At 34.6% G+C, this 14,492-nt stretch overlaps 2 protein-coding genes across 2 annotated transcripts in view; both read right to left on the bottom strand.

The window, feature by feature from the left end:
• LOC138712049 (lysosomal alpha-mannosidase-like) overlaps nt 1–5,633 on the bottom strand; it is a 41,277-nt gene extending 35,644 nt beyond the window's left edge. The window contains exons 1-2 of the mRNA XM_069843439.1: nt 5,474–5,633; nt 1,467–1,569 (exon numbers count right to left, since the gene is read on the bottom strand). Of these exons, the coding sequence (XP_069699540.1) occupies nt 1,467–1,569; nt 5,474–5,581 (211 nt within the window). The 5' untranslated portion in view covers nt 5,582–5,633. The remainder of the gene's footprint in view (nt 1–1,466; nt 1,570–5,473) is intronic.
• A 7,079-nt stretch (nt 5,634–12,712) lies between these two features.
• LOC138712046 (lysosomal alpha-mannosidase-like) overlaps nt 12,713–14,492 on the bottom strand; it is a 61,124-nt gene continuing 59,344 nt past the window's right edge. Inside the window, exon 17 of the mRNA XM_069843437.1 lies at nt 12,713–13,072. Coding sequence (XP_069699538.1) covers nt 12,872–13,072 — 201 coding nt within the window. The 3' untranslated portion in view covers nt 12,713–12,871. The remainder of the gene's footprint in view (nt 13,073–14,492) is intronic.

Below are 14,492 nucleotides of genomic sequence, written 5' to 3'. Positions count from 1 at the left end.
AAAAAGAATTCTTTAAATCCTTAAAAATATATATTTATTTTTTCATATAGAAGAAGGACAGTGTTTTACACATACCAATTTTCATCATTGTACAAGATATAGAAAAAAAAAGAGTTGAATGTTTTCAAAAATTTTACTGCTGTAAGCTGTACCTAACCCCTTAAAAATCTGGTGCCCACGTAAAAAAACGGTTATCTTCTAGCCAAAATGATCACTGTCTGGAGAGAAAGACCTAATTCAAAAGTATTGGAGAGCAAGAGCGCTAATGGCTTCACTGTCAGACGCCAGGCATTAAAAACAACAACATATCTTGAAAAATGACAGATATTCTTTCTAAAATTTCTACCTAGTTCTTACAGCGGAATACGTTTTAAATGTGTGTTAGTCACGTTGTGCAAAGGAATATACAGTACAATGAAAGTTACTGTTCATTTCAGTCCTTATCACGATGAAAAGTTATGACGTCACAACTCGGTGATTTGTCGTATCTTGATGTCTCAGTAATTTTGAATCATAAAACCTGATTATTTCAACATTTACTTACTTACTTACAAATGACTTGTAAGGAACACCCAGGTTTATTACCGCCCTCACATAAGCCCCCTATCGGTCCCTATCATGTGCAAGATTAATCCAGTCTCTATCGTCATATCCCACCTCCCTCAAATACATTTTAATATTATCCTCCCATCTACGTCTCGGCCTTGCCAAAGGTCTTTTTCCCTCCGGCCTCCAAACTAACACACTATATGCATTTCTGGATTCGTTCATACGTTCTACATGCCCTGTCCATCTCAAATGTCTGGATTTCATGTTCCTAATTATGTCATGTGAAGAATAAAATGTGTGCAGTTCCGCGTTGTGTAACTTTCTCCATTCTCCTCTAACTTCACCCCAATTAGCCGCAATATTTTCCTAAGAACCTTATTATCAAACATCCTTAATCTCTTTTTCTCTCTCAAAGGGAGAGTCCAAGTTTTACAACCATAAAGAACAATCGGTAATATAACTGTTTTATAAATTCTAACTTTCAGATATTTTGACAGCAGAATAGATGACAAAAGCTTCTCAACCGAATAATAAAACGCATTCTCCATATTTATTCTGCGTTTAATTTCCTACCGAATGTCATTTATATTTGTTACTCTTGGCTCCAAGATATTTGAATTTCTCCATCTCTTCGAAAGATAAATCTCCAATTTTTATATTTCCATTTCGTAGAATATTCTGGTCACGAGACATAACCATATACTTCGTCTTTTCGGGATTTACTTCCAAACCTATCGCTTCGATTATTTCAACACATCAAACTTAATTCCTCTTTAATACAATGCGCCCAGAAAGAACAGGAATAAAATGTGTAATAGATTACTTTATACGTAAATTATAGGCCTGTTTGAGTTTTTTATTTACGAGCAAATGATGAAGGTAACAAAAAGCTGCATATCCACAAGTATTGCACTTACTTCCATAGTAATACTGATCGAGTGTCTTCAGCCAGCCGACATCATCGTGGGTATGAGGCACCAGATGAACGTTAAGCTTGTTGGGGTCTATTGCTGGGCATGACTGCAATCAAAGGAAATTATACACTGGAGATATAAAGTATTTCTTTTGGGATGAATTCTAAACCTGACCTGCACGGAAAGTGATGTTTTTTTCTACGTCTCCTTTCTCTCTCGGTATATGTTTCGAAAGTCTCTTAATGAAGACATTATAATAATTATTTTCAGTTCAGAATGTAAACTTATCTACACATTACTTGAACCTGGAGAAAAAGATCTCACTCACCTCTTACTAATTTCGACTGTAACAATGACTCCTCAATGTTGAAAATCTTGTGATTTTGATTAAATTTTTGAGTCAACATTGATTATTATTCTGATGAAAATTATAATATCCACAAATGAATGTGTCATTGCAGAAAGGTACCTAAGTCACTTGAAACAAAGTTGTGGGAAATGAAAAAGAAATTGTCTATCACAATAACTGAGAATTTAGAGTAACGAAAAAAAGTTACTGCATGATCTTCTGATTATGAGAAATAGATTCTGCATAGGCAAATATTCGTAATTGAAATAATTTTACGTAAAAAAATTTTCAAACTTGGTTAACTTAGGTACCTTCCTGGAACGAAAATGATATACCATTCCGAAGTGAAATAAATCTTATAGATTAATTGCAGTACAAAATGAAGGACGTTATTATTATTCACAGATGAGTAGTGTAACATCACAGCTTGATCATAAAAACATGAGAACTATGTATTAATACAATTTGTTAGACATGCTAAATCAACACTTAGGCATGTAGCATTTTCTTTGCAAAATAAGTTTTACTGCCGATATACTGTACTGCTTTGTAATTTATGAATGTTTAAGTTTCAGCAAGTGGTCGGGACAAAACTGTTCATAAAAATGAATATATTCCTCAGGGATAATATGAGCCGTTCAGAGCAAAAGTGGTGTGAGTCAAAATTGGCTAATGAGGTTTAAACTAAAAATTCTATAAAATACAGCGCAAAGTAGCAATTAATATGTCTTTCGTTCTATCCACTGACTACTAATATTTTAAATAAATTCAATATTAGCTGCTACTTTGTGCTGTGTTTTACAGAACATTTGCTTTAACCCTCATTACCATTTTTGATTTACACCACTTCTGTTCTTAACGGCTCATATATCGATGGACGTTTTTTAACATCCTCTGTCTTTCTCAGTTTTATCGGAATAAATTTACCACCTGGATAAAATGCTTGAATAGGAAATGTGTGTGGAACTCTTCCTGGCTGAGACAGACGAAAGGTGTGCTCTACCATTCCACTAATCCAAGGTCTTGTTACAAGAACCTTTTCTTTTTGGACGAGTATTCGATATAACTAAAATCGGATACCTTGAAGTGTTGTTTTATGTCTCTAGGAGCATGTGATGTTTCTAGATATACAGTCACATTCTTATAAAATTGAGTCCACCAGTTTTTAAAATCCTTAACATCATTTGTCTCAGCTATTTTCAATGAAAATGCACAAACCTTTGAAAATGAAACAATAAGCTCACAATACAGTAATCATAGGGTGTGTAAATTCTGTCTCTCTTCCTAAGAATACGTTTTAACATCCAAAACTTCCGATCACATGGTAAGAACGAATCTTCTCAGTGAATAGAAGTGGAGGATTTTATCAAACAGATTCATATCAGTTAAAACCAAACAAGTCCTTACAAGAGTGTTGTTCTTATTTTTCCATAACAGTTATTAGAAAATAAATGTAATTCTGATATATTGTTTGGAACAAATTGATGAATAAATTCAATGGGAAATGATGACACTTCATCTGCGCCGTTTTTTCCTCACCCTCAGTTTTTTCTTTCGTCTTAAAATTGTGAATAGAAAACACTTCAACATTTAATTGTCTCAAATGGAAAATATCTTGATCTGGTAACTTATAGCTGGCAAGTATAGTACATTTTGCATAAAGTTGAACTCTAAAGCCATATTATTGCCTTCATTGAAATAAATTTTCCCCTGCTCTGTTTCAAAGCAGTATAAAATTTATTACTCCTCCTTTTGCGCTCTCATGTGGGAACGAACAAAAGTACTTATGGCAATGACTTAAGAGTCCTTCTGCAGTGTAGGTGTTTTTCATAAATAGGATTTGTCACACTTAAAAAGTCGATGACATCGGTACTTTTCAGTTCAGTTTCAGTTGAGTATGGATTCCGAAATTCATAAAATCTAGGTTTCCCACAAAAAGTGACTTAGAGACCTTTCTGCAATGCCACATTCAAATATAACGAAATCGATTAAACCGTTATGGGTAAAGCTGACGACAACAACGACGATAATGATGCCGAAGATGAAGATAAAGATACAGATATAAAATAACGGCGATAGTAATGTCGACGGCGATGATGAAAAAGATAATGACATTAAATCAAGATAGCATCGATTATGACGAAGATAGTGATAATAAAGATAGTGTAGATAGATAGATGGTCTTATTGAGCAATGTCGCACATACAAATGTACTATATTAACAGAATTTACTCTTAAATCCCACATACGAGTCTTCTGACCGTACGTGCTGTGTAAAACAGGTCCCACTTTGTAATGAAGAAAGTGAGACTATTATGAAATTACGATGTTATAACGATAATATTGATCAGAATGACGACAGCGATTATGACGAAGACTATAATGACGACGAGAAAGTGATAATGAAGATTACGATAATGACAATAAGGTGACGATTATGACTTATGACGATGGTTATGACGACGAAGATGAGACGTGACAATGAAGAAATTATGATATTGATGAGATGGTGACGATAATGATAAGACGATGACGATGAAAGAGATGAGATGATTATGTTTATGAGATTACGGCGACAGTGATGAGACGAAGATGATAATGATAAGACGAAAATAGGATGAGGAGATGACGAAGATAATGATGAGGAGACGACGATAATGATTAAAGACGACGATAATAAAACGATGATAAGGATGACGAGATTATGACGAAATTAATGGGGTGATGGCAATAATTATGAGACGATAGTAAATAAAAGACGATGGCGACAATGAGATCACATATTATGTGATGAGATGACTGCGAAGACGCTAAATAACCTAGATGTTGATACAGCGTCGTAAAATAACCCAATAAAAAAAAAGAGATGACTGCGAAAATTATAACAAAATGTCGAAGATAGTAACATCGACAAATATGATTACAACGATAATGATTATAGCAATGATGACCATGATGATTGTGATGACGATGAAGATGACAAAGATAATAACATCGATAAAGATTATTAGCCTATGATGAGATGACAGTGAAGTGATTAGTATAATGGTGAGTGCTGAGGAGACGAAGATGACATGATAATGAGACGATGATGATGGTGATAATGAGTTGACGATGATGATTCTGATGAGATGGTGAAGATGATGAGACGACGCTAATAATAGTTGTGACCATATAGATGACGAAGATATTGACATCGACAAATATAATAACGATAATGATGATGATAATGATGGTGATGAAGATTAAGGACATCGAAAAAGATTATGACGACGATAATGAGATGGCAATGAGATGATAATGATGTGACAACGATTATGATGAGACGAAGATTAAATATCAACCTATGATAATGATGACGATGATGAGACGATGAAGATGATGACAATGATATGATAACGATTATGACTACAGACGACGAAAATGGCGAAAATGAGACGACAACGATAGTGATAATATTACGAAGGTGGCGATGACGATTATGACGACGGTGATGATGAAACAACGACGATGACAGTAATGATAAGTTGATGATAATGTCGACGACAGTGATTTTAACGGAAATATTTAAATCTACGATTGAAATTAAACATTGGCAACGAAATTTTTGTAACGATGATGGTCATTAGGGCATATGATGATTATTACCAAAGGTGCTTACCTGATAGCCGCATACTGCCCGAGATGTTCTTCCCTGGTGAGGAGCACAGGTACACAAGAAAGGCAGGATGAATAGCACAGCTATCGCAGCACACCATGAAGCCTGCATGTCGAGCTGTCCGCTTCGCGATTTCTTCTACTGTATTGTAGGCGGTGTAATGGATTGCTGTTATCAGCATCTGGACTGTTCGCATATCAGTATCTCACAAACACGTGTTATATCCTTATCAGCCAGTAACATTTAACGAGGTGTTTAGTCAAGCAGAATCTTTCAACTAATCTCCATCACAGATGAAGCAACAGGCGAAACGTTCTCTGTTCGAGTTCCAGGAGATACTGCGAGATATTATGTTTATAGGAAATGGTTCTAGTGGAGTTAATCTTGGAGTAGGGAGATCAATTATCCGAAATATGGGGTCCAAGGTTTGGATATGAAAATATTATACCAAAATTTAGTACGATTTTTGTTTCTTTAATTTTTACGATTTACACACCACTACGTCTATGGGAGGGAGATTAATCTGATCCTACACTATACACCTAAAAATGCAGGCCTTCCTGGTTATAATAATAATAATAATAATAATAATAATAATAATAATAATAATAATAATAATAATAATGTTTTATTTTCGCTGGCAGAGTTAAGACCATAAGGACTTCTCTTCCACTCAACCAGCCTTAATGAATACAATACATATTTAAATTACGAATATTTACATTACACTTAAAAGGTTCTCCAGCAATATTCTTCAGTTAAATTAACGACTAGTAGACTACATATTTATTTAAATTTAGATAAACCTATAAGGTAAAGTAGTAACTTACAGTAATTTATGAGCTAATTTAATTCAATCAATTATAATTAATTTGAGGTTTGAGATAGCTAGTAAAATGATCAAAATTAATTTAATATAAGCTAACTAGAACTATGTTACAGGGAGAAAAAATATGTATATAAATCTAAAATATATTTCTATAATGAGAATATTAATGTAATTGCCATTAGAGGTTTTGTAAATCTATTTAGAGAAATTAATGATAATAATAAGAATGGACAGATGTTAGTTTCATTATATGTAATAAATATTAATCAGCAATTAATTTGTTAAGTAAGAATTTATGTAATTTGGACCTAAATGAAGTTATTTTCCAACAACCCCTTATGGAATCGGCATGACCCATGGCCACTGCTGAGACATCACAGGACAATAATAAGACGACAGACAATACATTTCTTCAATTACCCACATCTGGATTCAAACCGTGAAGCGTTTAGTTGAGATGCGCACGCACTGTCCGCTTAGCCACAATGACGGACTTTCATATGATTTTTGTCGACGGTAAAAATTATTTCTTGATCGATCAATAGAAAGAACGGGTGGGTATTTCTGTAGATATGGGTGCATTGTTTGTTCGCCAGTCGGTTTGTCACACGGTTTCTTTGTTAATTCATTAGTTACTTGATTTATTGATCAGATTAATTGATTTTGTCGGTAGATTGCTTATGTTACTAGTTGGTATATTGTATGTTGCAGTTAATTTGTAGATGAATTATTGATTGATTAGTTTGGTTGGTTCATCGGTTACTTTGTCGATTTGGTGAGTTTGTTTATCATGTGTTTGATTTATTTTCTAGTTTTCGGTTATGTAATTGGTATGTTTGGTTAATGGTTGGTTGGCAGTTGGCACGTTAAGCATTGTTCGTTCTTCGGGTTTCTTTCGTGGATTGTTGATGTTGGTTTAGTTTTGATTCTTTCCAGAATCACAGTTGTGTTTTTGATTCTTTTCGTCCGATTTTCATTATGTTGTTTTGTTTGTTAAGTTAATGATTTTAACGTTGAATAATTCTTACCTACGAGCGTGCTCCAGATATAAAACACAATCACGCTGGTGTGTAACATTTTAAAATGATAATGACTCCAACCTATAAAAGATTACAACACAAACTTACATGTAAATTACAGAGTTTATAAAGAGCTTTTAATGTCATTTATTTTATTCAATAATCATAGACATCAGGAAAAAACAAAATGAAAAATTCGTTATCTTCATGAAAGACATCTTCTGATTGGACTGTCTCACATCCTAAATATGGAACAACCTCATCAGATCCACGTATAGACAATATATTTGCTAGAAATGTATACAGACTTTCTTCTAATGACTGAACGTAATATTTCAGTTACCATAAGCCTATAAGTAAAGTAACTCAAAAATGCCAAATTTAGTAGAGTTCTCTATATAAATGTTTAGAAGCTGTAAATAATGTATTATACATGGAAGCTTTATATTATCATAATTTCAAAAATGTATAGAATAGTTTTCTGTAATATTTAATAAAATTCAAAATATACATATACAAATACATCACACAGCTTTATTCAACTGTTAATTGGATAAGTTCTTATTTTTCTTTAGAACGTCTTTATGATAGGATCCATCAAAATGTCAATAACATTACTACTGAAGAGTAAATGATTCAATGTCTAAAGTTAGAAGAGGATATTACATAGATATGGTGATAAATAATCTTCTTGAAGGTCCTATCCAACCTTCCAGTGTTGAATCTTCCCTTGTAAGTGATCCAATCTAAATTAGAGATTTCTGTCACCTCATTCAGAAATCCAGAACATTTATCTCTAGAGTTGCAGACAGAAGTAACAGATCTTTCACATACTAACACATATACTGACGAGGAGCTTCTTACCTTTTACAATTTCTTAAATTCTTAACTTTTCCGAATATTTGTACATTTTCAGCGCATATTATTACATTTATTGCGATTTTCAGCAACGAATACTTACGTGACATATATACTTCTTTATTATTGAATCTAACAAAGCCAACATGAAGATGAAAGTTGTCCGATAATAATAGTTGCTATGCTCACACTAGCTTCTTCGAATAACATTTTACCAAACGTAACAAGGCTGCTGTGGGGTGGAAATAGAAGAAACATTTCAGTTGACACTTCATCTTAAAAGTTTATTTTCGCACAGAAGTAGTGTCATTATAATGAGAATGATGTGATACTCCAGAAGTTCCGGAAGTTGTAAGATGTTATTTATGTAATAGAAATATTTTAATTAAATTTCAAACCTCACGATTAACTCGAAAGCCTTCAGTAATGGCAACATTTTGAAAATAAATTTGGAATCAGCGCAATAATTTCTATGAGAATCCACATTTCTAACAGACAAAAGTTGTCACTCTGCATACGGAAGTCCGCCAGGCAAATATGTGCATTTGTTTAAGTTGTAGTAACACGAAAAGCAGTAAAGATTTTGAATAGAAGCCACTTTTAAAATTAATTTCCATTTTTCCTAAACATTTCTCTCGCTTTTACCCCCATATAACGTGAAAAATAAAAAAAATTATCGCTTACCAACTTTTGAGGGTGTCATTATCTATTTTGAACAGGTTACTTCGAAGTTAGTATTGTTTCCTCACTTTCCAGAAAAGATTTCGATTCCGAATTTTTTTCTGTGCTTTCCTTAGACATTTACAGTGTGATTGAGTGACTCTCATATGAGCTACGACATGATAATATTTAACGGTGCGAAAAATAGCGTCCTCGTCTGATAGCTCGGCAACGAAAGAACTAAAATTGCGAACGATATTATCAACCTCATCTTTATAGAACCTACACTTCCTAAACGTAAGCAAAGAGAAGTCACGCCGGAATTAACAGCGACACGACTATACCACAGTCTACTATATACAGTCACGAAGCTTGAGTTTTGAGGGTGCTAGAAACAATAGACTGTGACGGTACTATTTAGCATTGCCTGTAATGAGGCAATATTAGCTATCCTAGTGGTGAGCAACTATCTAATGTGTGCATATGTACTACATATTGAGCTTCGCGACTGTATATACTAGACTGTGACTATACATGTCCACATTTATCTATCCTAGGATTTATCTTTAGACATACCTGAAAATTTTCTTCTCAAGATAGTTTAGAAGTTATATTTTTTTCAGTAGTTAGATCAAAACTTGAATATTGTAGTACTATATGAAACCCCTATCAAATTAAATATATTAACAAAATTGAAAGTGTTCAAACAAGCTTTATTATATATGTTTTTCTTAAATCATTTGGTTACTATCCCTCCTGGAATAATGAAAGTAGTATTTCGTACGCATCTCTTTTGTCTCTCTTTAATTTTGAAAGTTTGCAACACAGAAGGAATAATATTGATATAAAATACCTCCGTATTTTTAACTGGTTCTGTAAGTAGTCATCTACTGTCTAAGAGATAATACATTACCAAGAGAAAACTGCAGGACCAGTACACCATTTAATATAAACTAGATAGATGGATGGATGGATGGATGGATGGATGGATGGATGGATGGATGGATGGATGGATGGATGGATGGATGAAGACAGACAGACAGACAGATAATTTAGTGTCATTCAGCAAATATACAGCCCATAACTATGCTAGGACATGTTATTATAAGCACTCTCGACTTCTTGGAATCTGTTCTTCGTATAACAAAATGAGCAATATTGACATCTTTCAGGATAGAACCACAGTCTTGAGAGAATAAATACCGGTAGCTTTCAAAATAATCCATAAGTATTTTGCTAATAAATAAGTCTCCAACTGGCCTGTATATTGTAGTTTTGGTCTTCTTTCTTAAATTATTTCATATCAATTATCATAACTAACTCAACCCCTAATTCCGTTAACATTTCTGACTTAACGTAGGCCTAATATCTCCTCATGTATTGTGTTATGTTATTAATTTGTGACTAGTTATTTGCATTTCATCACTTGTTCTATTACTTTACTTTTGTTATCTATTGTTGGGTAGTATTATATTATAACTGTTTAAGTTTAAATTATTATTATTATATGTATTACTATTGTTATTATCACTATTCTCTACTCTGTAATTACATTGTTGAGTGGATGAAATAAATAAACAGATAAATTTTATATGCTTTTATAGTAGTCGAAGCGTGGAAGGGTGGATCTAATGCAGCAGAAGTCTTGGTTGCGGCTGCCAGTTATGGATTGGGCATCGTCCAGCTCGACATAAACCAAGTGGCGTAATCAGCCACTCTCAGTACCTGTCCTGACAACCTGTAGACATGCTGAACTCTCCAGCGCTCCTACGTAGAAGACAGCTGGGGTGAATCATGTTTTTAGTTACGGTGGATGAATGGTATGTTTTTGCTATAATATTGTAGCATTATTTATGCACTACATGAAGTTAATCACGTTCAGTTAACAGGACGATATTGATTTATAATGACTTCGATATAAAATAGTTACAGAAGTTATTGTCAAAATTTTATGCGGAATAAAACACGCGGAACGTAACAAAGTGTGCTTATTAGTATCACGATAAAGGGAGGGGGGAAAGTCCACAATAATGCACTCTAGAGCACCACTTCGAGACGAGTGAAGGTGACGAATTGGCTCCGCTTGTGTGCCCGGACTGAGTTCTACCAGAAGAGCATTCTGGATTCTATAAAGAGAACGATAGTGTATCGATCTGCTTGAGAATTTCTTTCAGAAGAAAGAAAGGTAAAAAGTCTCTCTGGCAACGATATTTTTTGTAGATCTCTTTCTTTTGTAGTGGCGACAACTTTCGTATTTCATAAGTTACAGTATCCGATTGCATCTGGAATGGCTAAAGAGAAGATCTTGTTCATTTTGTTCTCAATAGAGTGTATATGTTACCCTAGCATTTCGTTTTTTTCAACGTAATAAATTTTATCGTAATCTTATTTAGATTTTAAGCGCTCTGAAAGTCGAGACAAGAGTTTTCAGAGGAAATATTAAAAAGCGATACGTTTTAATACACATACATGAGTGCTCTGTAGTATCTTCAAGTTCCAGATAATGTCATTTGTAACAGTTATTTTGATTTCTGTGCTAATCTGGAGTAAAGGTGTGCAAACTTTTGGCCTGCCTTTTCAACCACAACGTAGTACAGTAGCACACGATGTCACCAACGTGACGAAAAGCAGTTATGGAGTGGTTATAGAAAAAAATGTATAGTAACACACTTCATATAATTGATATTCCAGCTACAGCAGAAGTAATTTTAATGACTCCCTGGAAGTTAACAAACAGACACCTTATCTTTACTAATATTTAGAAATATAGGCCTATACTCTTTGGTATTAGCACGGTGGATTGCTTGTATATGATACAGATTCGTGATAGATTCTGATTGTGAGAATCGTATTCAACTGTTTTTATCCTCTGCCGGTGTGTATTGGCGTAAATATTGCGAGTTAAAGCACAGTCTAGTATATACAGTCACGAAACTCAATACGTAAGGAAATGCGTCCATAGATAGATGCTAACCACTAGGATCGCTAATATCGCCTCATCATAGACAATGCGAAATAGTACCGGCACAGTCTATTGTTCCTAGTACCCTCAACAACTCAAGCTTCGTGACTGTAGCCTATACACTATACTGTGGTTAAAAGTTAGGCCTAGATGAGTTAGTTGAGGAGATAGCTAAGAGACACGACACGTGACCGAAGTCTGTGACAAAGTCAGAGGGAAAGCACAGAAGATCGCTATCACTTTTATATGAAAGATAATAATAGATCTAAACTGTATTTCCTGCACCACGTCATATTTTTTCTTCATTTCTCTTTGAGAACGTGTAATGTTTCATTGTTTCATGGTGTATTAAAAATCACCACTATTCTCGGAGAACATAGCTGGCTATCAGTGACGAAGCTCTTAAGATGGTTTTGAGACTTAGCATACCAAAAAAATTGAGTTATTATCCCTAGTAACAGTAGGTCTATAAGTTCGTACAATGTATCGCAACACTTGATTGCACTCCGATCCTTCCATATAGGCCTATAAAATTCACTGTTGGCAGTCATTTCAGTATGAAGAGGGCAGTGCGAGCCGCGAGGCTTGTGGTTTAAAGCCTCTAAAGCAGCGGTCATCAGCACAGAGCACCCTGAGGCTAGCGTCTCTTACCCTCGAACAATATACTTCACTATGGTGCATTCGTAGCTTCTAGCGGATATACTCTCTACCTCTTCTTGCTGCACGACGGAGCACACGGGACGGCTTCGCTTACCCTTTACCCATTTCAGCGAGTGCTGACGACCACTGCTCTAAAGGTATGGCTGCGACCTTGACTCGCAAGCTTGAGTGAGGACCGAGGAGGGGGTATCGTTTCACTACATCTCCGTACGGAAGGAGCCGGTCATTATTTCACTTCAGTAATATTTTGAATAGAATTTTACCCTAAGGATTTTATTGCACTAACTTGTGTAACAGACATTACAAACTTATTTAGTAGGCCTTATTAAAAAAAAAAAAAAAGAAAGAAAACAAAATCAATACAATTGGGATTTGATTCGTACAATTTCACGACAAATTAACATTTATTCACATTATTTAGACTGCTTTTCTACGTTTATGACGTAGGTTTCAATTTCCATTGGGCCAAGCGATAATGCTTTTCCAGATACTTTTTTGTCCTTTAATGAATTTCTCGTTGACTTCCATTCTAGTCTCTGCATATCCTCTGCCCATTGGTTTGCTGCCAGTGTAGTCTCGTGCGAAGAGGTGACAGCAAACTGAGTAAAAAGATCCTGAAATAGAGATAAATAATATTAATAATGCACGTCAAACTAATTTCGACTTCTGGTCTCACGTCCATATTCCTCAGCAGAGGTGAAAAAACATTAAACTAGAATGAAGGTTTCATGTGGTTAGCACGATGTTCCTCCAGACATTATAACTGGTTTTCGTAATGGAAGATAATTATGTTACTAATGTTTATTTTCTTTATTTTATACATTTGATCCCAAGGGTTTGCTTTTAGACACAGAATGACAAAACAATAATTTCATACAATGATTTTTATTACCTAAACAAATTTTAAAATATATAGCATTGAATAGAAAAATACAAACCGCTAAATTTCTTAAAAATTCAGCATTGTGAGTTCCATACAAACGATGTCTTCGAATCACCAAGAATACTTGTTCATACTTGTGACTCTCCAAAGAATTCTCAAGTTTATATTTTTCTCTCCTTTGGACGAAAAATAATTGTGCTATGATATTAATAATAATATTGCATTTAACCTGGAAATAAGGAATGGTTGACTCGTAGATGTTTCATTGTCAGCATTAACTGCTTGTGGTTATGTGTTTGAATATTCGAAAAGCTTCTGCTGTTGTTTAGTCAATTGTCCGGAGACATTCTACGCAGGCAACATCGTCCTGATAGCGGATATAGAGGATAATTTTCAACGATTAGTGTATAAATTCAACCTTAACCGCCAGAACTATGGTACGGAAATATCAATCTCATATCTGGTGGTGTCGAAGAGAAGACCTGATGGCCTTGATCACATTAGAATGAATGAATGAATGAATGAATGAATGAATGAATGAATGAATGAATGAATGAATGACTGACTGACTGACTGACTGACTGACTGACTGACTGACTGACTGACTGACTGACTGACTGACTGATGGGTGGATGGATAGATGGATGGTTGGATGACGGATAACGAAAGAATGAACGAAAGATTGAATGATGTTGAACTATGTAGGAATTGAGGTAACTAGCTGAGGATCACTGCACAACGAAGTTACATATCAGACAAACAAGGTAGCAAGGTATTAATCTGTATGAAGGAAATAATCCCTATGGGAAAAGAAATATTTAAGGGAGGATGCTAAAGTTAAAATATATTAAATAATGAACAGTATGCACTAATGTCCTGTAATGTTCGAACATGAGAGACTTAACGAAGACATTACAAAATTCGACATATTTCATATGAAAAAATAATCGCAAGTTCTGTGATTGTAGCTACAATCCTTAGGCAATTAAAATGTGAAGGGGTGGGAGTGGAGGACAGCGAATGTTTTTTATAAGGAGACTGAAGAAACACGACAAGCCTTCTTTTGCAGAGCGAACATCGGCGATTATGAAACTTCGCCATACTCGACAAATTTGAACCGCCTGTATTGCACATGCTAGTAAGTTCTAATC

This window comes from Periplaneta americana, chromosome 13, assembly GCF_040183065.1.
Source record: "Periplaneta americana isolate PAMFEO1 chromosome 13, P.americana_PAMFEO1_priV1, whole genome shotgun sequence".
Lineage (NCBI taxonomy): Eukaryota > Metazoa > Arthropoda > Insecta > Blattodea > Blattidae > Periplaneta > Periplaneta americana.
The sequence above is the reverse complement of the archived record's forward strand: the minus strand, read 5'-3'. Positions and strand labels throughout refer to the sequence as shown.